Here is a 27,593-nt window from a genome sequence, read left to right on the forward strand (position 1 = left end):
GAGTGGTAAGAATGGACATCCTTGCCATATTCCCAATTAAGTAGGAAAGTATCTAGTTTCTCACTATTAAGTATGGTGTTAGCTGTAGTTTTTTTTAAATATACAGTCATGCCCCCCTAACCATTGGGGATATGTTCCAAGACTCATATAAACCTGAAATCATGGTAGGACCAAAGCTTATATATACTGTGTTCTTTCCTATATATACATACCTATGATAAAGTTTAATTTATAAATTAAGTACAGTGAGAGATGAATAAAATATAGAATTATAACACACTGTAATAAAAGTTATTGTGGCCATTATTAGGTAAAATAAGGATAACTTAAACACAGACACTGCAATACTGCAACAGTCAATCTGATAACCGAGAAGGCCAGTAAGTGATAGTGTGTATGGTATAGAGATGCTGTACAGAGACGATTCACGTCCTGGATGAGGTAGAGTTAGGAGAGTGAAGATTTCATCACACATGCAGAATGGGGCCCAATTTAAAACATATGAATTGCTTATTTCTGGAATTTTCTTTCTTTTTTTAAAAAAGACCATTGAATTGTGTACTTCATTCATGTATTTATTTAATCCTCATTTGAGAATGTTTACTGATTCGAGAGAGAAAAATTGATGTGAGAGAGCAACATTGACTGGCTGCCTCCCATACACACCCCGACCAGGGATTACAGATTGAGCCTACAACCTAGGTATGTGCACTGGAACTGAATTCACAATATTTTGATATATGGGACAATGCTCCAACCAACTGAGCCACCTAGCCAGAGCATGGAACTTTCCATTTAATATTTTTGTAACATGATTGAGCACAGGTAACTGAAACCAAGGGAAGCAAAACTGTGAAAAGAAACTACAAATAAGGTGGGGGAACTCCTGTATTCTCTGTCAATTTGAGAAAGTTTCCCTCCATTCCTACTTTGTTGAGAGACTTTATCATAAATGAGTGTTGGATTTTCTAAAAATATTATTTTTGCATCTATTCATAAGACCTTTTCTTCTTTAGCCTCCTGAAATGATGGATTACATTAATTGATTTTAAATGTTGAACCAGCCTTGCATAACTGCAATAAATCTTATTTGGTTGTACTGTACAATTTTTATACATTATTGGATTTGATTTGCTAATATTTGTTGAGGAGGAATTGATTTTTAAGCAACACTAAAACAAATATTATTTTACAGTAATCTACTTGGATTCATGCAAAAAATCATTTTTACATTCTTTGCACAGGACGATGTTTAAACAGGCATGTTAACTGGGGCTATATGTTAAAAAGTAAAAAGTAAAGGGGTTGTGTTTAAATAATAATATCTACATATCTCTTGTATTTCCCCTCTCATTTCCACTTGCTGCTCCCCTCTCCATGAGCGATAGTTGAAATCTCTGCTCACTTCTTTCAGTTTCTTTTATTTTTTTAAAGGTTCTATTTATTTATTTTCAAAGAGAGGGGAAAGGAGAAAGAGAGGGAGAGAAACATCAATGTGTGGTTGCCTCTCACATGCCCTCCACCAAAGACCTGGCCCATAACCCAGGCATGTGCCCTGAGAACAGAACCAGTGACCCTTTGGTTCATAGGCTGGTGCTCTATCCACTGAGCCACACCAGCCAGGCCCCAATTTTTTCCACTTCTAGTTCCCACTTATCCACTGGGCACTTGGGGTCTCCCTCACTGATGCCTATTTCAGTGGTTAGACCAGAATTTGAGCAGGGTTTACATGCAGATTTGGGAACTCACCACCTTTATAGCTCCCTTCCGTCTAAGATCCCCTCCTTACTTCCCAGCTTCTCTTCCAGTTCTGAACTCTGAACCCTTTACGCCACCATCTAGTAAAGCTGAAACTGTACCCTGAGCCACCTAGTGGATTGGTGACCATATCTGGACAAAAACTATAAACTCAAAAATCACAATGGTGTAGTACAATCTTTTAAGTGTAGACTCCTCTCTGATTTCTGCCTGCTTTTAGTCTCCATCAAATGTGTTCAAAGAGTTGACTTACAATATTTTCATACATACTCTATCATTAATATCTATGGGAAGGTGAGTCCAACTAAGTTATACCACCATTGCCAGAAGTCAAATTTCCCAGTATTTTGCTCCATATTGAAACCAGGCTTCCTTCTCCATCCCATTTTTGTTGCTGTTACTGGTGGTAGTGGCAGAGCACGAATTTTGTTCGAATGTCCACCTCCTCCTGCATATCGCTGGGGGTAAATCCTGATTAGCCCATGTCAGTGTTGTAATTCACTTCCCTTGAACCAATGGTATGTCTAGGAAAGCTTATCTATCAGTCAGGGAACCAGAAGCTACTCTTTACAATCAGGATATAAAGGGTTTTAAAACAGGGAACTGGTGGCTTAAGCAGAGAAAAGGCCTATGGGAGCAATGGTCAGAGAAATCAGCACTGACCTTCTCAAACTGAAGCACTCAAGCAGGTTGTTCTCAAAATTCACCCCGAAATCCCTAGGAGTGTTGCATCCACTCACAATTCTGGCTCCAACTGACTGGAGAATAAAGATCTTTCCATCACACTGGCTCAGGCCTCTCATCAACACACTCTAGCCTGGAACCATGTAACAAGGGATTCTGGCAAATGTAGCTCCTGGCTTTTCCTCTTCAAAGCAAAAGAGACCTTAGGAGGGCTGGTGGTGATGCCAAGTGGACAATGGATAATCCGACACAGGGCATGTGACCCAAATTAGCCAAGAGCACAGGAAGGGAAGGGAGCTGGAGAGCTTCTAAAGATTTATTTCCTGATAAGCTAAATAAACAAAGACTTAGAAAAACAGTTCCCTCTTCTTCAACTGGATTTTTTTTTTCATGTGACTCTTGGAACTGAAGCATGAATCTTGTGACCACAAGAGGAGCCTGCTGAGATGGAGGCAAACAAGGTGTCTGAAGCCTCTCCAATCTGACCTCCTCATTACATGAGAATAAATGCTACTATTTAAGTCTTTTTCAATTGGTTTTTCTGTTACTTGTAACAAACGCAATATATTATTTAGTTCCTGGAGGTACGTCTCAGAAGAGACCATTTGAAGGAGTGAATGTGGGAGCCTTTAGGGAGCAAGACTGGGGATAATAAGATGTGGTGTTTATTCACCTTGTTCTATTTTACACTGTGAAGAAGATATATGCACTACTCAAATAAAAAATTAAATTAGAAGAGTTAATCTGACAACTCAGTTGCACTCCCCACATTATGCTTTTCTTGATTTACTCTCATCTATGGCACAAAAAGAAGTGGCAGCTAAATGGAACACTCTTTCCTCACTCTTATTTCAGGCAATCATCAATTCTAGCTGCCTATTGAAGAGCTTCCGAAGAGAATCACATTCTCTCTCCCTTGATTTACTGTCTGTCACCAAAATAATTGTTCTGAAGGGCAAGTATGATCACATTCCTCTTCTGCTTAAAATCATTAATTGGACTCATATTGTCTTTACGAATCCAATCTAAATTCCATAATGTGGTATCCAAGGCTCTTCATGATCTGACCCCTGACACTCTCTCATGTAAAATTCCAGATAATCTGAAACTCTTGCTTTTCTCCATATTCTCTGTGTTCTCTCAGCCCTCCACTCCTTGGCATACCCTGTTTTTTTGGCTTGGAATGTCCTTCCTCACTAATCCCTTTTTCGGTTACCTTTTCCATAAAAAATTTCTTACTCTCCTAGTCCTTCTGCCATCTCTTTTTCCAGATATGTGTTGGGCAACTAAAGCCTTGATCAGCACAAATTATATTACACACCAAAAATCACTTAACTGGAGTCTGAATTCCAGAAAAATGTATGAAAACTAAAATACATTTGGAAACTCACTTGATAGCAAAAATGGAACTGAACTATTAAAATTTGAATTTATTCCACTTTGTGTGAATGTTCAGTAATTTTGTTGGAGAAATATTAATGGGTTCCATTGAGAGTAAAGCCTCAGACCTCACTGGTGGGATTATGTTAAATGTAGCATATGCACCTGTGGTCCATTTCAAAAGTGGTACTGCACCATTTCTAGCCCCACAACTTCTAGAATTTTTATTACTCAATCAAGAGGTGAGGTCTATGTCCCCATTGAAACTGGGGTGATTTTATAATTGCCTTGATGAATAAAAGCAGTGGAATGACATTGGTTTTTAATGACTTTTTATGACTTTCAAGGCAACGTCATAAAAGGTGATATGCCTGTTTTTCTTTCTCTCTCTGAAAATGCTTGCTCTGGGAACCCAGTCACCACGTGGTGATGAAGCCTGGCCACATGATGAGGCCACCTGTAGGTGTTCTGGCCCACAGCCCCAGCTAAGGTCTCAACCACCAGCCAGCATCAATCAATCACCAGCCAGCATCAACTGCCTGATGTGCAGCTGAGTGATGCCTTCAGGTGATGCCTGTGCTTTGCATTCAGGCACTCCAACTGCTGGCCAAGTGGAGTAAAGGCAAGCTGGTGCAACCAATCCCTGCCCAAAATGCAGATGTATGAGAAATATTAATGTTTTTGTTGTTTTTAGGCACTGAATTTTGGAGTAATGATTCTCAACCACAAAAACTGGAATTATATCACATAACCTTGCAAAATATGTGAAATATTATGAATACCAAAACCAATCACAGGCTTCAGGCAAAATATGAATATTGTACTCGTGCATCAATATATCAATTTTTCAAGGAAATTAGAGGTTCTCTGAGTACAAGAACTAAGCCTTTTCATCTTGATATTCTCAGAGCCAATGTCTAAGATTGGGTGGGTCCTCAGAGCCAGTCAACTGAATTAATCAGTAAATAAACACCGTTCTAAACAAACAGTTATTTTGAACTAATTTCTTGAAAGTTTATAGCTTCATTCAACTCAATCCATTGCTCAAAAATCACTTCAAATGACTCATGTTTATAATTATCTTCAGTTGAGCTATATAAAAAGTTTCATTAATTTCCCTGTCTTGTTTTTATCCAAAAGTATTACCTACTATAATTACATACTTTTATCCACTAAAGTATGTTCCAAATTATAATTGGCTGTTTCCAAAAGGCAAATGCATCTTTAAGGGTGAAGATTTTTCCATTACTGGAGATAGCTGAAATAATTTGACATAAACTCTGAAGGCAATTCCAAAATAGGAAATCCCAACGTTTTTGAACAATGCAATGATGCATAGATGCAAGGATTTTAGCATCCATTGTGACAACTTTGGGAGAAAAAAATCCATTAATTCGAAGTATAATTTCTACTTTGCATGACAAAAATGTATTTATCTTATGGTCACACTTCAGGTCACACATACAGGGGTGCTAAAAAGTAGGGTTACAGTTGTAATACAAATATATAATACAACAATTAATAAATAATAATACAAGAATAAACTATGTTTCATGTACTCAGAACTGTAAACCTACTCTTGCCCACCCCTGTATATTTAGCTGTATGAGGGAAGAGAGAAAACAAGAAAATCCATAATGTGACAGAAACATAAACAGTGTTGATTTTTCTAATGTTCCTGTTGCATATAACTGTTTGTAGTCTTCCTGTGAAATGTTATAATGACAGAATATAACATTAGTTTTACATTTCTTTTACAGTTTTGTTGTCCAACATTTGGTCAGAATTTAGTGGACCCTTACTGCCCTGCTTTTCCTCCTCCCTAACTTTGTGCATATGTCAGAAGCTAAGCTGTATGTAGACGTATTTAAGGATAATTCACATCAGAGGAAACATCACTGTGACAACAAAAATGTCATTAGATAAATATAAATATGAACTACAGTGTCTCAGAAAATGTCAAAAAGGGGACAAAACTTACAGGCTACAGCAAAACTTCCTGAAAATAATTTTCTTTCTCCTCTCTGATATCTCACTGGGAGCAGCAGGAGCTCTGCTTCCAGGTCCTCTTCCTTTTCCTCATATTCCTCCAACCCCTCTCCACGTGGCCCCTTCCAGCCCCACACCACCTTGTCCTCGTTCTGCGCTACCTCGCTCATCTTCTGAATCTCTTCTTTTTTCATCTAGTTACTTTCTAAGATCAATCAAACTGACCTTGGCTGCATTTCCTTCCTTCCCTCTCCCATTCATCTTGTCCCATGCAATCCTGGGATCAGGGACACAGTGCAGGTGAAGACAGGACTCTCCTGTTCAAGGTGAGGAGGAGGACAGGCTGTGCATACTCAAATAATTAACTTTTTTCTTGTCACACCAACATCTTACAGCAGAAATGCTTTTCACTAAACAGCAGTAACATGACGGGTAATCTTAACCAGATATCCACCGGTTATCCAGTGCAGCCAGACATGTTAGGATGTCATGAGGTATAGGGTCCAGATGAACAGCTCAGGGAACACACGTCACTGATACACGAGTATATTGCTGCAGCCCTGCTGGGGTCTGGGTAAATTGGTACTGATTTAAATGGATGTGTGAAGTCCCATAAGGAGATATCTCATTCCTGGGGTCGCCCTCCTTTTGCCTGATACCTAAGTACCAGTTTTCTAGGCCCAGAAGGGAGTTAAAAGCCCCAGTAATTTCCAAGGACCAGGCAATGAAAGTCAACCATCTCTTCCTGTAACCCCACCCCGGTCCTCTCTCTCTGGACTCTGAACCTGGAGTGACTGGAGGGTGGGGAAGCTGCAAAAGCAAAAATTCTCATTTATGATAAGGTTGCCAAATAAAATACAGGACACCCAGTCAAATTTGAATTTCACATAAAGAATGAATAATTTCTGCCCTGGCTAGTGTGGCTCAATGGATTGAGTGCCAACCTGTGAACCAAAAGGTCACAACTTTGAGTCCCAGTCAGGGCACATGCCTGGTTGCAGGCCAGGTTCCCCAGTTGGGGGCATGTAAGAGGCAACCAATCTATGTAATTTCTTGTACAATGGTGCTTCTCTTCCTCCCTATCTCCCTCCTTCCCCCACTCTCTAAAAAGTGAATAAATAAAATCTTAAAAAAAAAAAACAATGAGGTATTGCTGGCCAAGATGGAGGCACAGCTAAAAACTCCTCACTTTCTTGTACAACCAAAAGAAGGATAACAACCAATTAAAAAAACACACAACCAAAAATGCCAGAAAATCAAACCGCATGGAAGTCCAACAACCAAGGAGTTAAAGAAGAAATATTCATCCAGACTGGAGCAAAAAATAGCAAAGTGGGCTTCTACTTCCAAAGTGGACTTGCCCTGGCTAGTACCTAAGGCTGCACCCCTTACAATGAAATATGGCCCAAATGAAAGAACAGATCAAAACTCTAGAAAAAGAACCAAGCAACAAGGAGATAGACAACTTATCAGATGCAGAGTTCATAACACTGGTATTCAGGATGTTCACAGAAATTATTAAGTATGGTAGCAAAATAAAGGAAGAAATGAAGGCTATACAAAGTAAAATAAAGGAAAGTATACAGGGAATCAACAGCGAAGTAAAGGACTCAAATTTGAGGATTATTTGAGGATGCACTGTGTTGATTTGAGATTCAAATAAACAATTTGAAACAAAAGGAAGACATAAACATCCAACTGGAACAGAATAAAGGAACAAGAATTCAAAAAAAAAATGAGGAGAAGCTGAGGATCCTCTGGGGCAACTTTAAATCTTCCAACATCCGAATCACAGGCGTGCCAGAAAGAGAAGAGGAAGAGCAAGAAAGTGAAAACTTATTTGAACAAATAATAAAGGAAAATTTCCTCAATCTGGCGAAAGAACTAGATGTGCAAGTCTAGGAAGCTCAGAGAATCCCAAAGAATTTGGATCCAGAAAGAAACAAACCAATGGGTACCATAATTAAGTTACCCAAGATTAAAGATAAGGAGAGAGTCTTAAAAGCAGCAAGAGATAGGAGGCAGTTACCTACAAAGGAGTTCCCATCAGACTGTCAGCTGATTTCTCAAAAGAGACCTTACAGGCAAGAAGGTGCTGGAAAGAAATATTCCAAATCATTAAAGGCAAGGATCTGCATCCAAGATGCCTCTATCCAGCAAAGCTTTTATTTAGAAAGGAAGGGCAAATAAAGTGCTTCCTGGCTAAGGTCAAGCTAATGGAGTTCATCATCAGCAAGCCCATATTATATGAAATGTTAAAGGGACTTATCTAAGAAAAAGAAGATAAAAAACTATGAACAGTAAAATGACAACAAACTCACAGCTATCCACAATTGGACCTGAAACAAACAAACAAAGAAAGCTAAGCAAACAACTAGAACAGGAACAGAATCACAGAAATGAAGATCACATGGAGGGTTATTAGTGGAGAAGGGGAGGGGGGAGAATGAGGGGCAAAGGTGCCGGGAATAAGAAGCATTAAGTAGTAGGCACAAAATAAACAGGGAGAGGCTTAGAATAGTATAGGAAATGGAGAAGCCAAAGAATTTAATCTGTATAACCCATGGACATGAACTAAGAGCAGGGGAATGCTGGAGTGAGGGTGGTACAGGACGGAGGGGAATAAAGCAGAGAAAAAAATATGACAACTGTAATATCATAATCAATAAAATATATTTAAAAAAGAATGAATGATTTCTTAGTATAAGTATATCCCCAATATTGATGGGATGTACTTACACTTTTCTTTTAAAAAGCATTCATTCTTTCCGTGAAATTTGATTTTTACTGGGCCTTCCTGTTTGATTTTTCTGCCTAGATCTGGTAACCCTAATTGATGACAATCAGTGAGAGGATTATCAACCAGTAGTGAATACCTTAGGCTTAAAAATGGACATTCTTACGTACATACTGCCTATGGAGTTACTCACAGACAATTTACTTAAAACACAAAAAAATCAAAAAAGCAGTTTCTGAAACAGCGATATGAGACAGAAGCAGTCTGAAGCATTAAGATGCTTAAGTAGCAAAAGTGTTCTATTGGTTTACTATAGCTAGAGACCAAGTCAACATCTCCTTGAAGAGTCTATGGTTCTCTAGCCATATGAAAATTTACTTGTCAGCACATCCTTTATAAATGAGCTAGAAGTATGCTTTAGTTCCTGGAAATAGAGTTGGGAATTTCAAAGCAAAATGTTTACATGAGTGTTTAAAATGCTGAAGGAATTCTACATTGCCAATTTGGGAAAAAAAAACATATAGATCAAAGGTACCACAATGAAATGTAACTGCACTACCTGGAAAATGTAAAGACGGGTGAAGGTAGGCATCAACCAAAGTGGTCTCCTACCCCTGCAAAAAAAAGGCACGGGATGTAATGTTCAGGATAGGGAGTATAATCAATAATATCGCAATCACTTTATACAGTGACAGATGGTCACGAGATTTATTGTGATAAATAAAAGTCTAATCACTATATTGTACACCTGATATTAATATAAGGTTGTGTCACTATAATTTTAAAATTTATTAATTTAAAAACTCACAATTTTTTTCTTGAAAAACATGAATACAGACTAAGTAGAAAAGTGAAAATTCCAAGTGGTAATTCTTACTTTTTATCTTCAATCCTGATCAATCTCATAAAAAAAAATAGGAATCTCACTCTAGTTCTTCAGAAATCAAAACAACTGCATTGTGGTATCACTTCAAGGGACTACCTCATTATTCTAAATATCTGAAATATATTTACATTTTACTTGTTATGTAATTATAAACTATATCAGTTAAAGTACTAAAAATTATTAGATGTGAATAAATGTACCTATATAGATTAATTACTAATAATCAAATTATGAAACCAGATGAGTCACCAAATCACCTAAGTTTCATTACAGAAGTCCAATTTATATATTTTCCTTTGCTGTTTTTAAAAACTGCATTACCCCCATAAGACACAGGTCTCATCGAAGCATTCTTGACCAAAAGTTCCACTACAAAGGATTCTGCAGATGAAGTGAGACTGTTTGGCCACCCCAATGAGGATGGACAGAGCATATGCTGTTCAGGGGCAGCAGATGCTATGGAGGGTGAGGAGTGCTGAGCTGCCTCCTGTGCCCACAGCTGTTCCCTATTGTTCCAGTGGTTTGGGGATTTGTGGGAAGGTTGTGTCCATGAGGCAATTCAGCCCTTGTGAAAGCAGAGCTGCCCTGAGAACAGAGCAGGGACACAGGGAGAGGCACTAAGAGCGAGTCAGAGGAATGGGATGAGATGAGGCTTTGAGTGAAGGCCCAGGCAGTCACAGATAAGACTGTCCTGCTTATGCCTCTTCTGAAGGAGACCAAAAACTACTTCCCACCTTGAGCTCTGTGTTCGAAAGGAATGTTATTCTGCTCAAATGTGACATCAGAGTTGTGATGTATCAAGTTGACTGGCTATGGGGCACCCGGATTATATGTTATTTCTGGGTGTGTCGGTGATGGTGTTTCCAGATGAGATTAGCAGTGAATCAGTGAACTCAGTAAGTGACCCTCCCCATTGTGGGCTGGCATCATCCAACCCAATGAAGGCCTGAACAGAACAAAATGGCAGAGGAAGGACCAAACCCTTTGCTTTCCACCTGCCTGTGAGAGCTGGGGCATTGGTCTTCTGCCCTTAGACTGGGACTGACACTGTCACCTCCCTTAGTTCTCGGGCCTTCCAATTCAGCCTGGATTATAGCACCAGCTTTCCTGGGTCTCCCGCTTGCAGACTGTAGATGGTGGACTTCTCAGCCTCTGTAATCACATGAGACAATTCCTCAAATAAATCTTTATCTATATTTATGTCTATATCTACATATCTATATCGAAATCTCTATTAGTTCTGTTTCTCTGGAAACAGTAATACAAAAGTAAAAACAAGTCCACTGAACATCATAGATGGAAATCAACCTATACTCAGCCAATCTGTCAACTTCCTTCTAAACAACTCCTCCTACCTCCAGATACTCACCTACCTATACTCCACTTCCCATTTTTCATTTAATATTTTAGAAGTGATGGCCCATGTGAAGACAACAGCTGTTTCTCATTTTAGCAGCTAACCAAAGTGTACAGTCATTGAAGGCAGGAGCAGCAACTCAGATCTGTTGCCTCCAGGGTCTACAACCTAGAAGCAAGTGCTTTGCACATAGATAGAAGTTTCACTGAATTAATGAATGCAATCTCCAGCCCTGGTTAGTGTGGCTCAGTAGATTGAACACCCACCTGCAAACCAAAGGGTCACCAGTTCGATTCTTGGTCAAGGTGCATGCCTAGGCCGTGGGCCAGGTGCCTGGTTGGGGTTACAAGAGAGGTAACCACGCACTGATGTTTCTGTCCCTCTTTCTTCCTCCTTTCCCCTCCCTCTAGAAATGAAGTCTTTTTTAAAAAATGAATGCAATCTCCAAATTAAATGCTAATATTTAAGAACACTAATTAGTATTACACTATTAATCCCCCAAATCAAAACCTGAATGACGTAGAGCCCATCCTGCCTTTACAGTTCTCAGCCAGACCTCTTTGGGATGAGACCAAAGTGCAGGTCAGGGAAGTGTGGAACAGACCGCAGTCTCCGCAGTCTCCGCAGTCTCCGGGCCAGCACTTTGGCCCCTCTCACCAGCATTAAATTAGGCATGATAAAACGAATGAAAGTCCTGTCAGCATATGATACACATTAGCCAAAGGAACAAAGGAAATCATTTTGACCAAATCCATCCCTCTTTTCTATAGAATTGTGCATTTGATCTTTATCTCAAACCTTCTTTGACATGATTAAGCAAAGACTGAAAACTGAAGATACGAGACACATAAAAGCCTATTACATTATCTAACCTACATTTTAGGCCACATGTACCAGTGTGTGTTCCCTATGGAAATATTTTCTATAACTTTGTCTAATCCTTTTCCAGTAAACTTCCTCTACATGTTTTAAAGTCTTTTCTGAAGAGCTTATTCCAGTTAGACACATCTTAGATACCTGGCAGTTTTTCTGAAACTTCTATTCAACTTCTCTTATTTGAATTTTCCTGTCACTGTATCATAGATAGTTTTCATATTCCCTCTTAGGCATAATTTAACCATGCTTCATACATTCACTTGAGTAGACAGTATATGGTATAAATTACAGAAAACAGCGAGGTGTAAAGACATTCTGTGTCGAATAAATTAAACCTTTAATTTCAGACATATCAAACTAACACTTTTTAAATTTGTGGTTCCTATAATTTTCAGACCTGTTTCTAAAGTCTTTGGAATGAGTGAATTAAATGTAAGAGATTAGTTTAAGACTTCTTTTATGTCATAGTTTGGAGATCAGCCAGTTCCATGAATATGTAAACGAGAAAAAAAATTTAAAAAGAGAATTTAACACCGAAGTCCTCCTCAGACTTAAAATGGTGATATTCAGACATACTAGTGAAAAAGACTGGGTTTAACAACTCACCAGACATAATCCCTACCAATCTAGCTCTTCAGAGAGAATTAAGACTATTGCCAATCTGGAAAGGGCTTTATCACCCCTAGTATACGTGCAGCTTGTACAATGAATCTGAATTGATTGAAGAAGCAAGTTTATAGTATAAAGGGAAGCATGTTTATAGTATAAAGGAAAGATTTTAAAAAGGAGAACCTACCTCAAATTTAACCAAAATCTGTATCTGTAAAGGCAAATATGCCCAGCACAGGCTCTCCTGGGATTCTAGTTTCTGATGTCCACAGGAATGCACATGGAATGGGTATCAATGCGTGCACACACACACACGCACACACAATGCTTTTTAAGGAATGAGACGAGAAAAAGAGTCAAGCTTATTCTCATTCCAAGTTTTATTTTCCTCCACGGTATTGATCATTTATATTATATTTTCACTTATTTTGTTTACTGTCTGTATCCCCCACCTAGCATCCAAGCTCCACGAGGACAGCAATGTTTTATCTTGTTCTGTTCGGTATCCTCAGGACCCACAGTAGGTATTTCATAAACACTGAAGGAATTAACTTATTTGGTACTGATTTCTCTATTTAAAGACCCAAACAGCCCTGGCTGGTGTGGCTCAGTGGACTGAGTGCCCGCCTAAGAACCAGTTTTGATTCCCGGTCCGGTTTAATTCCTGGTCAGGGCACATGCCTGGGTTGTGGGCCAGGTCCCCAGTAGGGGGGGCGTGCAAGAGGCAACCACACATTGATGTCTCTCTCCCTCTCTTTGTCCCTCCTTTCCCTTCTCCCTAAAAATACATAAAATCTTTAAAAAAAAAAAGACTCAGACAAAAAAAAAATAAAGATTCAAACAGAAAGATATCATGCATACTTCTCTGCTAAAAAGAGCTAAACCTCCCCACTCAAAAAGGTTATACTACTACAAGTCCTTCACATTTCTATCTGAACTGTTTTTTAACTTTTTGTTGTTTACACTACTACAGTTGTCCCCATTTTTCCTCCTTTGCACACCTCCACCCAGCCCTCAGACCCCCTTTCCTCTGGCCATCACCACACCGTTGTGGGTTATGTATATATGTTCTTTGGCTAATCCGTTCACCTTCTTTCATCCAGTCCCTGCTCTCCCTGGCCCTCTAACAGCTGTCAGTCAGTTCCAAGTTCTTTAAATTTCTAAACACAGGCTTTGACATAACATTAACACTTAAAATATAGACTAGGAAGCATCTCAAATAAGACCATCTAATTAAAGGTGTTAAAGATGAAGCTCCATGAGCACTGAGGCAGTCTGTCAACTTTTTGTCAATGTCAGCTTGGGACACAGGCCTGGTGTGAGTCAATAAATAAGAGCCAATTGGCACAGCTGACTGTTCTAGCCACTAGTCTAAGCATTCATTCACTCATTCATTCGTTCGCTTTTGAATATAATTCCATGGGAGGAGTACAGTTATGATCCCCAGTTTTCAGATAAAGAACATTAGGTATAAGGGAATAAAATAACTTAGTTATCAATGTATTGTCTCTCAGTTCCAAACCCATCCCTCTTTGCTGTTGGTAAACTGGAGCTGGCGGGATATTAGGCTATGTCAACAGAGGGCACCAGAGGGACACTGCAAGGTTGAGTCCCACCAAAGACCCTCCCTTACATGTTCTGACTCTCCATGGTCTTTATTCCATGTGGGAGCCCAGAGGCCAGCCTGGTAGAGTCCTAGTTGCATCTTGGGCCACATTCTCCTCACTGGTTGCTGCTTCTGCAGACCAGCTCTGACCCCGTTTGTGGAAACTCTTTTGCTACCAGCAGGCTGTGTCCCGCTGGTAGCCACAGGTTCTCTGAAGAGGACTGAATCCTAGCCTTGGGGTGGGGGTGGGAGCACAAATCGGCATAACTACTTAAGAAAACTCTTTCACAATATCTATCTACTAAAGGTAAACACATATATATGCTATAATCAGAAACTCCTCTCATGAATATACACACAAGATTAAGTGAGCTTATGTCCACCAAGAGAAATGAGCTAAAATGTACAAGAATATCCACCAAAAGAATGAATGAAAGTTTGTGGTCTATTTCTATAATAAAATAATAGACGGCAATGAAAAAAATGAACTACAACTATACCTAACAATATGAATGAGTCTCACAGACATAATGTTGAGCAAAAGAAGCCTGATACAACATGGTACATACTGTATGATTCCATTTATATGAAATTCAAGAATAGGCAAAACCAAGCTACGGTGGATAGCCTGATGGAAATGTTCCCTTTCTTAGGGGCTAAGGGGTTACGTGGATATGCACATAAGTAAAAGAAATTGATTGAGCTGCACACTTAAGATTTCTGTTCTTTACTGTATATATTAGATCTTAATAAAAAAAAGAACACTAAAATTTTATGTTAAAGAAAGAACAAAAAGGTATTCTAATGCATCATATTTAAGGTAGTGAAGAAACCAGCATGCCATTTGAGTTTCACTAGAAAATCATCTTTTGAAAACTGATTTTCCTCATGTACAAATTTGGAATATTAATGTCTACCACACACATAACAACCAAGTATATTAGGTAATGTATAAATATCTTTGTGTTCCTTTAAGAATAGCCCCATATAAATATAATTACAAACTATAAATATAAATATATGGTAATATTATTTGTGGAGCATTCTAAGAGCTCGTTTTCACTTAAGTATCCTCATAAATACTACATTTCTTTTGAAATACAATCACTAAAACCCATAAAGTAAATGAAAGTGGAAACATGAGTTAGGCCAGCAATAAATTGATAAACTGAAGCTAAAGTAGGGCTGCCTATTCTTTCCATGACCCTTATGATGGACAATTGTCATAAAACTTCAATGTTCATATTTATTGACTCTTCCTGAAGGATACTAAAATCCACTTAGTGACAAGATTTTCAATTCTAGAGACTCCAGTCAAAGATTGGTAAACTACCTGAAGCCCAATAACACCATACAGTTTATCTTCTTTGTTTTCAGAGTTATTGAAAAAACAGTTAAACAATAATCTGGCTGTAGTCAAATGTATGTACACAGCATGGTTCAGATCACAGAAGTCCTCTAAATCTGAGCTGTCCAATGCGGTGGTCACCAGCCACCTGTGGTTATTGAACACTTGAAACATGGCCAATTTGAATCGATGTATCTTCTAAATATAAAATACATACCATTTTCAAACCTCTATAACAAAAAAAGAGAATATGAAATATCTCATTAATATTTTTATATTAATTGTATGTCAAAATGGTAGTAGTTGAAATATACTGGGTTAAGCAAGATATATTGTTAAAATGAATTTAACCTGTTTATATTTACTCCATTTTAATGTGGCTAATAGAAAACTTTAAATTTCATATATGACTTGGATTATACTTTTACTGGACAGCAGATCTCTAAATAAAGGTAGAAATTTTTGAAATGCTATTTCTTTCCAGATAGTTTTCAGAAAGAGAGTTTTAAGAATTAAGGTTAAGGTTACCTAATACTTTCTGCCAAATTACCTGTTGCTGTCCAAGATTAAAACCTACAGTTAATCTTTATGTTAATGAACTGATTTTTAGAATGGTCATATGATAAGAAATATGGTTTATATGAGGTCATAGAATATTTGACATATATTCACATGAGTATTCAATAACATGTAAATTTGCAGTTCTAAAACTTTTGAAGACTTTGAACTATAGAAGCAGAGAAATGACCTTAGTATATCTTCTACAGGACTTCCCAAGACACCCCAACACAAAAACTATATTCAATTAACCAAAAATAATACCGATATAGACTGAATTGTGTCTACCCAAAATTCATTGTGAAACCCTAATTCCCAATATGACGGTATCTAGAAATGGGATGATTAGGAGGGAATTAGGTATAGAGGAGATCATGAGTATGGAACACTGATAATGGGATTAGTGTTTTTATAAAATAAAGAGGTCATAACTCTCTTTTCCATTCTCTTTGCCATGTGAAGACAATGCCAGAAGGTGGCCATCTACAAGACAAGGAGGGAGCCCTCACCAGAAACTGATAATGCCAGAGCTTGATCTGGGACTTCTAACCTTCAGAACTATGAGAAAATAAATTTCTATTGTTTAACCCACGCTGTCTATTGTGTTTTGTTACGGCAACTTTAAGCAGCTAACACAGATGCCTACCACTTAAAGCAATCTCTTTGTATTAAATATCAAAATTAATATTTATTTAATGCTTATTATAAATATATAATACATTGTTGTTATGTAAAGGTAATGTGATTTGCACAATACAGAGAATAAACATCTGTTGATTTTCTCCATTGTCCATAGGACACACCTGACCTATGGCCTCTAGAGACCAGCTGGCTCATAGACCATCTTTAAAGAGACAGAAAAAAGGCTCAATGAAAATGATTATTACTTCAAAACATTAGTAGTTTAAAATAGTTCCTTCACTATATCAAAAATAGTTTCTTCGGTAATGGGAATTCATATTCCTACTTGAACTGAAGATGCTAAGTTGTTAACATCTCCCCTAGGCATTTGCTTCTGGGGATGCACCTTCAATCATTTCATCATAGCTTAAGCATAATGAAATTTCACTTATGCTCCAAGGCATGAATGGTCCTAAATGTTCGTCAGTCAGTATAGTACTCAACCTTGTGCCTTAAGGATGAACATTTTTTAAAATATTACAAAATGAAAAAGGAAAGGGTCCAAGCCTGGGGAACAAAATCCTATGTTTCTTTAGAAACATTCAAAACCTCTTTGAGGTTTTAACTGCCTGGTTTTAAAGAAAGCAAGCGTGGGTAGGGGGGACATGGAAGAGAACCTGATAGGACAACTGATTTAATTCCTGCGGTCACTTTAATCCCTTCTGCCCCCTTTTGGAACTCCAAGGGGTCTAAGAACTCTAAGAAATCTATACAAAATTTTTTTGTCCTATATATACTTTCTGGGGAAAGGGACCTGAGCTTCGAAAATAATCTCCAAGGAGACAGTGACCAAAACAGTTAAGAACCTTTTGTTTTAGGGCTTAAGGAAAGGATCAGTCCCCCCTCACCTTGGCTAAGTATAATTGCATTCCTGCTTGCTGCATAATACTTAAGACCTCAGGATGTGTACCAGGCCCTCCTTCCACTCACTACTTGGTTGGCTACCTTGTTCCTTGGTTTTGCTCCTCAGCGTGTATATGTTTATGCTGGTTGCCTCCAATTTCCCCCTTCCTCCTAGTTGTCCCACTCTGAATATCTCTATTTAGTAAGAGTGGATGCTGAGTGGCTGTGTGTCCTTATCTGAGTGAGACTCACAGTAGAACTTACCACATTTATCAACATACCCCTCTCTTATTTCTATATACTCTTTTGGGGCCACCCAAATTTGCCACAGCGCTGGATGTGTTGTCTACCTCTTTACTCTCTAGAAATGGGTCTAGAAATGATCCAGTTTGGCCAGGTACTTTAAAGCCTGTCAGATCCTGCTTTACAGCCATTCCTAGGTGGTGTAAATTTCTTTTCCATTCCTACCTTAAAGATGCTGTGAGAAAGAAATGGGGTGCTTTTTACATCAATGGTTTTGGCACTATTACATCAAGTGGCTGAATCTCCTGCACCTGCCTTGCCCATTTCTTCCCTAAGTGTCAGAGCAATCAAGCACCCGACATTGCACCCCTCACCCTTCCACCTGCTCCAAGTCCCACATTCCAAGTTCCCTCCTTAAATATAACTTCGGATCTTCCTCCCTCCCTCCTTGTATTGGGGTGAAGAATAGTTCACTCTTACTATACCCCTCTTACCAATAAATTCTAAAATCTCTTCGTTTCCTTGAAGAGCGCAGGTGGGTAAGTTTTTAGCATTTGTTTTGCCTAAAACTTGCCTAAAACCAGTGAGTCTGGCCCTTGGACATCCTGGATCTCAAGGCAAGGAGGGGCTGGCCAGGAGGGTCCGGGACGCTCAAGACTATTTATAACAAGATCCGCCCCAGGGAGTGCCTAGAGGCCAACGAGCTGCAGCCTCGAGGCGCTGGCCTAAGGACCCCCGGGGGAAGGCCGGCCAGGCCGAACGAGGGCGCTGCGGCCTCCGGCTCTTCCTCGGGGCGCGCGCGCCGCCAGGTTAGTGGGTGGCGGCGGCCCGGGCCCCCGGGGATGGCCGCGGCTGCGCTCCGCCAGCAGGTGGCCCCGGGGTCCCGGCGGCGGCACCGCCTCCTCCCTGCGCCCCTCCTCCCGCGGGGGCGGTCAGCGCCCCGACCTGGCTCGCACCCCGTCGCTGCCGCCGCCGCCTTCAACCCGCCCCCTGCCCGACCGCCGCGTCCCCAGGGCCGCGCTCGCCGCCGCCACTGCCGCGTCCCGAGCTGCGCCCAGGCCGGCCAGCGGCGACATCCCGGGGCGCCCGCCGCTCCGGCCCGCTCTTCCCACCCCCAACTCGCTCCCCAACGGAAAGTTCGGCTCCGGCCGGGTTTTCCCAGAAGCCGGGAAGGAGCCAGGGTCGGGGGGCTTGTGGAGGGGACCCGGGGGGCGGCCGGGAGGGGGCAACTTCTCCCGGGAAAGCGCCTCCTGCCGAGCTCGGCGCGCCGCAGCCCCCGAGAGGGTTCGAGGTGGTTCTTCCCTTCCCTTGGCCTCCCCCCTGCGGATTCCACAGACGGACCTTGGTCCCGGCGCTCCCGCTGCTGGGTGACAAGAGCACAAGCCGCCGCAGCCACCGCCTCGGCTGCCCCCGGCCGCAGCCCTGCCTACAGCACCATGGAGTTCTCCGAGAGGAAAAGGAGCAGGAAATCCCAGAGCTTCAAACTGGTGAGCGGAGGTAAGCGGCGCCGGCCCGGGCGTGCAGGCGGCGGGCAAGGACGTGGCGCCGCGTAAACAGCTCCGCGCGCGGCCCGCGCCCCGTTCCGGGCTCCGGGACCCCGAGTTCCCTCCCGAGGGGGGCCGCAGCTGCGCTCCGGGAGGCGAGCAAAGTTCTGCGGGGGAGAGGCAGGCGGTGGTTGTTCCGCGTAAACAAGTCGGAGGACACTAAGGAAATTAGCAAACAATGACACTTGGGGAGCCGAGAGCCCTCTTTGGTATTCCACTCCTGCGTCCAGGTTGGGGGCTGGGGGAGAACTGCCTTTCCATCAGGCCGTGCGGACACCGATCCCGACCACTGGTTATGGGCTTGGGGATTTTTTCCCCCAAAGAGAAGGGAAAGAGTGGTAGTGGTTCTTTTAAGAACGAGAAAGAAGCTCATGAGCCGTGCAAGCCCATGCAAGAATTGTTGATATCCGAAGTCTTTTCTAGATGTGTTGTTTGGGTTGCTGAGGTGTCTTAGAATAGATTACTTATCAGTTCAGTTCACTTGAGTATCATTTTAAAAAAATCTAGCCAGTTCCTGACGACTTAACAGGTGTACACCAGAGTCTCTGGGCTTGGGTTGATTCTGTCAGGGGAGGGGAAAGTTGAGTAGTGTCATCAGGTGAACGTTTTGTGTGCAGTTACTTGTTAATTTATTTTTTCTGATTTGACTTTTTAAAAAAAACGGTCAGAACTTAAGGTAAGAACAGATGAAAATGTCTATGGAAACGCATTGTGTCGATTTGAATGAGAGGTGACTTTTTTTCATGGCAGTGTCACAAGTCCTAATATTGAGTTTACCTTTGAATAAACTTGAGATCAAAACCAAACCACAGAGCCTGTCCATTTTTCCTTGGTTGCTTTAACACCAGAGTAAAGAGCAAGGCAATCGTCTTAACAACCTGAAGAAGTCACATAGAAGCTGATGAAAATTAGAGGGCCATTGCAAGTAATAGATATTTTCATGCTAAGCTAACTATGATGCAGAGTCAATAAAGCCTGCTTTCAGTTGGTCTGAAAATGGTTTTCTTACAGTTTGAAGATCTGCTCCTACGTTTCCTCTGCTTTCATTTGACACTGTTTAATGAAAGAGGTCTGAAGTAATTTTATGAATTCAAAATATTTGGCTCTTTCCTCTTTCTATGTACATTTTCCCCCCAGCAGTGTTGATTACTCAGTCATTTAGTTCAAAAATCTCTCCTCCTGTGACTGGCCTGTTTGTCTATCTGATTCATTCAGGAATGTAGGCTACTTTCTAATTTGTGACCTCAGGGAACTTACTACTTTATCTCAAAAGTGAGAATACTTCTATAGATCTTGTTTTTTGAGGTCCAAGCCCCCACCACCACTACCGCACCCCCCCCAGTGCAAAAAAAAAATGAATAGCTGTTAAGAAGAAACTTCTGTTTACTTACCTAGGCAATCCTATTTTTTAGAAACAAATCGCCAAAGCACAGCAGCCTCTGTAGAGAAGCTTGTAAAATACTGTATTCTGAAGTTTGACTGACATGGCAAGTTTTTCTTCTTCTTTTTCTCCCTAAATTATGGGTCTGATTCTTCTCTCTGCTCTGCAGGTGCTTTTTAGAAAATAAACTATTGCATGTTAGAGTTCAGCAGCTGAATGCAGAGGACTCACGTGTGAAAGATGGGAATCTTTCTTATCCTAATTATACTAGATGTGAAATAATAAGTCAGTATTTTTGCAGTGTTATTGCCTAAAAGCTGCTTAAAGGAGGGGATTTTTCTAGGTAAACTAAGTGTACCAGGTAACTCTAAAGCATACATTATTCATACGCTTATGAAAACAGGTTGTGGAGATATATTTGGAATCCTCCCTTGGCCTACGATTGGGCAAGGTTTTATTTTTCTTATAAAAATCCTTGTCATTTGAAAGAAAAGAAGCCCAATAATTGGCATCTGTGGCTAAATTTCCTGTGAAAACCATGTGGTCAAGCAAAACTATTTCTAAAGTCAAAGTAACATTTCAAGTTTGTGTGCTCCAGAGCAAGCAAAGTTTTAGGGGTTATTAGTAACTACAAAGTCTGTGGTTGATCAAGTTATGGAAAATGACATTTATAAATTAACGTATAGATTATCCATACTGTATAGAATGAGACTCTAGTTTTCACTGCTTATGCATATGGTGCAGGTCATTAGAATTCTAATTTTTGGTTGTTTTCTCATCCCAGATTATCACCATGAGCTATATAAGCTGTCAGAATTCAGCAATGATGTCAATGGGGAGGCCAAAGAGACACACCCCATTTTTTTAGGTAGGTTCCTATGTCAGTTAATTTCTCAGCAAAACAATGTGGCCATTCGCAATTAGGCGGGGAGCTGTGGGGGGGGGGGGCGGGGACGGGCGGGTAGATTGTGCCAGAGAGGGAAATGTCTGCCATTGCTTAGTGTATGACACTCTTTTGAAGACCTTTCATTTTACAGATTGCCAATATATTCCTTATTAACATTGGTAAAAGTTGTAATTTCAGACATAAATGTTTATTAGTGTCTACACACAGTGCTAATTATCACTCACTCCCAGAGCCAGATGCTGACGGGGCAGTTTTGTCGCTCTGTGCTCACCCCATTTACATTGCATATTCGCTGGCACGCTTCACTGGCAATAGTTTGTGTAATTGGGGTATTACATCTTTGACATCTGGATAACAGAAATTCAATTTCCAGGAAGCTGCCATTTGTTTGGTTTTACCTCTCTGCCTTGGGTGGGATAGAGGATTAATACGCTGTCTTATTATTATGTCCCTTCACCTTTGTGGCCTGGTTGCTAATCCTGCCATGACAAAATTAAATTAAATCTACAGTCAAAAAGCGTAAGGAAAATACAAGTGTGATTGTCTGCCTAACCCCCTCTTGATAGTTAGTACCAGTTATCACAGCACAGCTCCTCGTTTTCCTGGCTTTGTGTTCATTTCATGCCAACGTTTGGAGTCAGAGACTAGCCATGCTTTGCTCTCACTGTCCTCATTCCTAGCTCAGCTCAGAGACACAGAGCAAAAGCAGCATCTCTGAGACCTTCTGACAAATGTAGTTGCAAGATAAATGAATAGGTAGCCCCAAAATGTTGCTGCTCTTATGTACAGTCTCTGGTAACTTACATGTGCAGTTTGTTATCTGAAGACCATCAGCCCAAAATTAGGAATTTGCCTCTAGGAGTGAAGGGCCCATAAAATCATAATGGAGAGTAAATGGTGGCATTTGGCTATAACCTTGCCGATCCTGGATGCCTCTCCACTGCTGGTAGTAGGGGGAAGGCTGGATACTGTACAACAAGGAAGCAGAGAAGGGGAGAAAGTCTGGGCAAGAGTGATTAAAAGCAAGGGCCAGAATTGCCATCTCCCTGGGGAGAATTGACAGGGCTGCAGGAAGCAGGTTGCTGCTCAGACCAGGTATGTATTGCTACAACTTAAAACAATGTGAAAGCCAGATGCATGTAGTGATCTGTCCCCAACATCTCTCTTTGCTTTGAGAAAGAGAAAGTGTGGGTGGCAAATGACTAAGAAGTCAAACAGAGATGAATAGAAAATAGGAGGGACATAGCATTTCTTACACAAGCGATCGTTGAAGGCACATGAGTCTTCCCATTGAGGGAGAGAATATTACTGAGGCCAGCACTGCTCTCAACACCTGTTTATTGTTAAGAAAACTAAAAACCAAAATGTTAATAGTCAAGTGAAATGGTATGACACAGAAGGAGAATATTCTCAGATTGTACTCTTCTCAGTTCCTTAATCAGCTGGAATTCTATATTTTCAGTTCCCTAAACTCAACTGGTTGGAATTCTGTATCTAGGTGCCACTCAATTTATCCATTTGAAATGAAGAATTTGTCTATTAGTAGTAGAAAATTTACATTTGTCATAAAAATAGAACATCATGTCTTTGGTTTAGTATTCTGCAGTGAAGCGGTCCCCCCCGCACTCCCTTCTGCTGTGTACTTGAAAAGGAAGAAGGATGCTGTACCGTAGGTTGATTCGGAGTATGAGAGCGTGGAGGATGAAGAATGGGAAGATACTAGTACGCAAAATGCAGTACAATGCACACTCTCAAAGAGGCAGAAATTGCTGCTTTTATTTTTTCCCCACTCAAGTCCAGGGCAGTAAGAGAACATCAGTGAAAGACTAGGGTTGGGATAAGCTTTCCAAATTGGGCAAGAAGGCCTTAGACACTAAGAGACAAAAGACTGAGTGGTATGAAGTGTGCCTGGGTTACTTCTCAATCTTTTGCTCATTGTGGGCAAGGTTTGATGTGGTTCCTAAAAAACATTTTATTTTGCAATCTCCAGTGGAAGAGCAAGTAATTACACAAACATAATTTCTAGGGCAATTGGGAATAGTTACGGATAGCATATAAAATTGAGAGTTTTGTTGTGGATGATGTTATAAAATGGACATTTTTTGACTTTGTAATTACTCTTCTAAAACATAGATTTAAATCATGTTTGTTTTCTAAGTCACCAACATGTATCTATAATATTACTTATTACTGTGTAGAAAATGGTGTGAGGGGTATGACATCCAAGGAAATTTGTTAACAGAGCACCAGAAGAACTGTTTTACCTATCATGCAGCCTAAAACATGACCCTTGTGTTATTGTCTGGGATTTTATATGTTCCCACGTGTGTTACCCTTGACACTACCTGCACCTATAAGATTCAAGTTCGTGTCTTGGGGAAAGAGAGTGCTCCAGAATTTGGCAGAAGTCCCCACGGGAAATCTGTTTCTCTGCAATATTTTTAGGCTGTTGACTATGTAGGGCGTCCAGCACGGGAGGGCAGCTCCACAGCGGGAACAGCATGGCTGTGTGCTCTGGGAGTCGCACATTTTCAGTGATAACAGGGCCAGCAGAGGTTACTTTGCCCTGTGCACGCTGACTTTGTCAGGCTGGCTGCGATGGACTGGTGTGAAGATTTGAGTGCTGTTTAGAGAAAAACTACTTAACTCCTTTTAATCAATTCAACAGATGTTTGTGGGGAAGAGGCTGTGAACTCAGCACTTTTCTGGAATGAAAGTGGGTTTTCTGGAATGGAGGAGGACTGAGAGTAATGAAATAAATGTATAGAACAGGGTCCTATACATTTGCTCTCAAGGATGAAAACCCAGTTGAGGAGATGGGACAAATTCAGGACACAGTGAAGGAACGAGATTCAGTAGTCAAAACAGTTACAGTTGTTTGAGTGCTTACTGTATGCACGGTCTTGAACTGAGTTCTTTTGGGGGAATGATCTCATTTATTCTGAGAGCAAATCGGTAAGAATCATTATCACCCCAGTCTTGGAGATGAGACTTAGAGATGCTAGGTAGCCTGCCAGAGGTCTTAGATAGCAAATGCCACTGCTGGGGTCCCCTTCAGGTCTGCCTGAGCTGTAAACACCCCTGTACTGCCTCTCTGTGTGAGCAGTAATTAAATGACCATTGTGAACCATTTAGGGCAGCGGGCAAAAGCAGAGTTGGAAGGAAGGACCCAGTTCAGGGTCCGGTGGAGAGCTCTGGAGAGGCTAGACCTTGAACTAGGGAAAGATTTGAATAGATGGGGGCAGTTGGAGGAGATTGCAGGTGGGAGGGCTGGCGAGAGCCACAGCAGCAGATAAGAGGGTCAATATAATCAGACTTTACGTGAGGGCTACACTGTGTAGTTCAGAATGTGCCTTCACATCTGACATCTCATCATTTTTACAGTATTCCTGTGAGGTCATTAAGGTGGCTGTTATCAACCCCACTGGCCAGAGGAGGAAACAAGCTCTGAATTAAGTGACTTGCTCACAAACAGTAGAACCCAGAGTAAATTCAAATCTCCTGTCCAAAGATCTGTTCCCTCTAACAAGTTGAGCCACGCAAGTTCAAGGATCATCAAAGAAACCTTAACTGGGAACAAGGCACTTTTGGAAAGTATTTTAATGAGGCAGTTAATTAATTTTTTATTCAGAACAATAACACAGACACTTAAAGTCTCTTTGTATACATTGCATGTTGATTTAGATTTACTATTATAGTATATGGATTTGACACATGTCTGTTTTTCAGGTGTTCGACATCAATTATGCATTCTTTTAACAAATATTTATTGGGTTCCAGTTATGTGCCAGACCCTGAGGTTCTTTTGAATACTTGGTCCGGCCATACAACTGTCAGAAAATGAAGCACAGGTGTAGTGGCCATGCCGAGTGATCAGGATTTCCATCTCTGAATCGTTCAGTCTCTCTCCTGATGACAGCTGTCCCCGCCAGAGTCCCCAGAGACACCTCAAAGATGACATGCTCAAAAAAGTCCTTCCCACTTTTCCAAGTGAGAGAGTTACGCCCAGACTACAGTCTAATTCTTTTTCCTGAGAAGTGGACGGGTCCATGTGTGAGATGGGAGGGCTCCTCCCCCAGAGTCCAGTGGCCTGGGTCCTGCCCTGTTCTTGTTTGGCCCCAAAGCACTCGGAAGCTGGCCTTCTTCCAAGTTCTGATGTTTCACTGTATCAGTGTCTAGAGTTCCAAGAGTGAGAAGCAACCTCAAATAAAATGAAGGTCCAAGAGACAGGAAAAGAAAGCCCTCCTCCCCCAAACGCACATTGTTTGGAAATAAGAATGTTTCATCTCTTCTTCTCTTTCTGAAGCTCTGCCCTCAGCACCATGGCCCCACTATGGCCTCATGTCCCTGACCTTTTTCATGTTCGTTCTCCCCTTTTTTGGTGGTGGAAGGAAGGGGACAGAGCACTAAGAGTGGCTCTTGGGGTTAAGAATGTGGCCAATAATAGTAGGTGTCATTTATGGAGAGCTGGCTGTGTGTCAGACACCATGCTACTGACTCTGTGTATGTTGTTCCATTAATTGTCCCAAGAAAAGTATTATCATTCCCAGTCTATGGATAAGGAATTTGGGGAGTTCACAAAGTTACTCCGAGACAGAACCAGGAGAAAACCAAGCTCTGTCTGCAGAACCAGGCCCTTGACCCCATGAAATGCTTTGTTCAGTCCACTCCCATGTGGAACCCCCAGCATCTCTAACAGTCGAAAGGGGATGGGGCTGCTGGAGGCAGGTGGAGGAGACCCAGAGCACCTTGTCCCACACCCCACATTCCTCCGCCCCACCCCCACTCTGTGGGTCTTTGCAGATCTTTAGGTTACCCTCCACTTGAACACCTCCATCTAGATTGTTTCTAAGATTTCCTGCAGCACTAAAAGTGTATCTGGTTATGCTGTAGGTCCAAAACATGGCTTCAAAAATAATTTCAGGGGCAGAGGTTTAAACAGTTGTTTTATTGTAAAATACATTGAATTTTCTGTATTCCCTGGTTATCATACTTTCTGTCCTTTAAAAAAATAATGTAAGGCATAATTTTTACCCCATCTGTTAATTTACCAACTAGTTACCATGTAAATGAGAAGTCATGATAACCCTGAATTTTAATTAGTTTTGATTTATAAGTTTGGTGCTGTGAGGCAACCACTTACAATTTTCATTTTAGTTATTTAAAAGGTATTTAGGGCTTCAAGATGATTTTTGTGTGCATTGTTGTTTTAAATTGTGACTAATACCATAAAATTGCTGTGCTCTTCGTTATGAGACAACCTGAAAGTCCCTTGGATGTTCTTCAAGACCACAGACAGACTGGCTTCAGTCCCTTTCACTTTGGCTGTTTTTAAGAATAGGACCTATTGTTTTCCATTACTGTCTGAGAATTTCATGGATTTACTCCTGGATGCAGGAGATAAGAAAACATTTAATTCATAATTTTTATATTAATGCAGTAAAAAAATGAAGCGCTCTCTCATCTCTCTCACACACACAGACACACTATCTCACACTTTTTCATCACTTAGTTAATATCACAACTGCATCTTAGGTTGGTATTTATATCTGTTACACAAACAGGAAGCGGAGCTCAGAGATGGGAGTGATTGGCCCAAGGTCACACAGTGAGTAGCAGGGACATCGAGTTCTGCACTCTCGACTATGTCAGAGCACAGTGCACTCCCCCTCCCAATGTGCCCACATCACTCTCCCCAGCAGAGTGGGACTTCCCCGTGTGAAGGGGGAGCCATAGGTAGGAGAAAGGTGGGCAAAAACTTCAACATGGGACAGCCCCGGGGCCCATTTGGGAAGAAAAGAACTGAGGTTTGCTTAACATCTACTGTCCACTGGGCACTTGTCATACTGTATCTCACTTAACCCTCATGCCAGTTCTGAGAGGGTATTGTTATGTCCTTTTTAGATTAAAAAAAAATAGGCCTTTGGAAATGTCAGTTTGCATAAAGTGGTATAGCTTTTAGATAAGAGCCTGGATTGGGGCTTGGCTTGCCACATTCTTTGCGCTTGGCCATGCGGCCTCTGAGGAAGTGAGGCCCACTCTCCCTCCTTTGCTGTGGGCTGACTTTTTCTAATTTACCTGTCCAGCCTTATCTCCTTCCTCCCCCTTACAAAAACATTTGCTTGTGTCTAACTGGTCTCTCATTATTTTTTCTGAAGTACCTTTCCTGCTTTCACTTTGGTTCCTTTCACCATCCAGGTTCTTCA

General features: G+C 41.0%; 1 protein-coding gene and 1 long non-coding RNA gene across 8 annotated transcripts in view; one reads left to right on the forward strand and one right to left on the reverse strand.

Annotated features, from left to right (window-relative positions):
• Positions 1-18,985, reverse strand: part of LOC128627522 (uncharacterized) — a 120,688-nt gene extending 101,703 nt beyond the window's left edge. The window contains exon 1 of the long non-coding RNA XR_008391739.1: positions 18,897-18,985. This is a non-coding gene — a long non-coding RNA (uncharacterized LOC128627522). The remainder of the gene's footprint in view (positions 1-18,896) is intronic.
• BEND7 (BEN domain containing 7) overlaps positions 18,360-27,593 on the forward strand; it is an 89,637-nt gene continuing 80,403 nt past the window's right edge. For 2 of the 7 annotated variants that reach the window (XM_037143520.2, XM_037143524.2), the window contains exons 1-2: positions 18,362-19,052; positions 21,265-21,348. In XM_037143520.2, coding sequence (XP_036999415.2) covers positions 18,398-19,052; positions 21,265-21,348 — 739 coding nt within the window. In that variant the 5' untranslated portion in view covers positions 18,362-18,397. Of the gene's footprint in view, positions 19,053-21,264; positions 21,349-27,593 lie in introns of all 7 variants that reach the window. The other 5 variants (XM_037143523.2, XR_008391737.1, XR_005082241.2 and 2 more) reach the window with 5 other exon arrangements.

The sequence above is a fragment of the Artibeus jamaicensis genome, unplaced genomic scaffold, assembly GCF_021234435.1.
Source record: "Artibeus jamaicensis isolate MK-2021 breed Jamaican fruit bat unplaced genomic scaffold, CSHL_Jam_final contig_426, whole genome shotgun sequence".
Classification (NCBI taxonomy): Eukaryota; Metazoa; Chordata; class Mammalia; order Chiroptera; family Phyllostomidae; genus Artibeus; species Artibeus jamaicensis.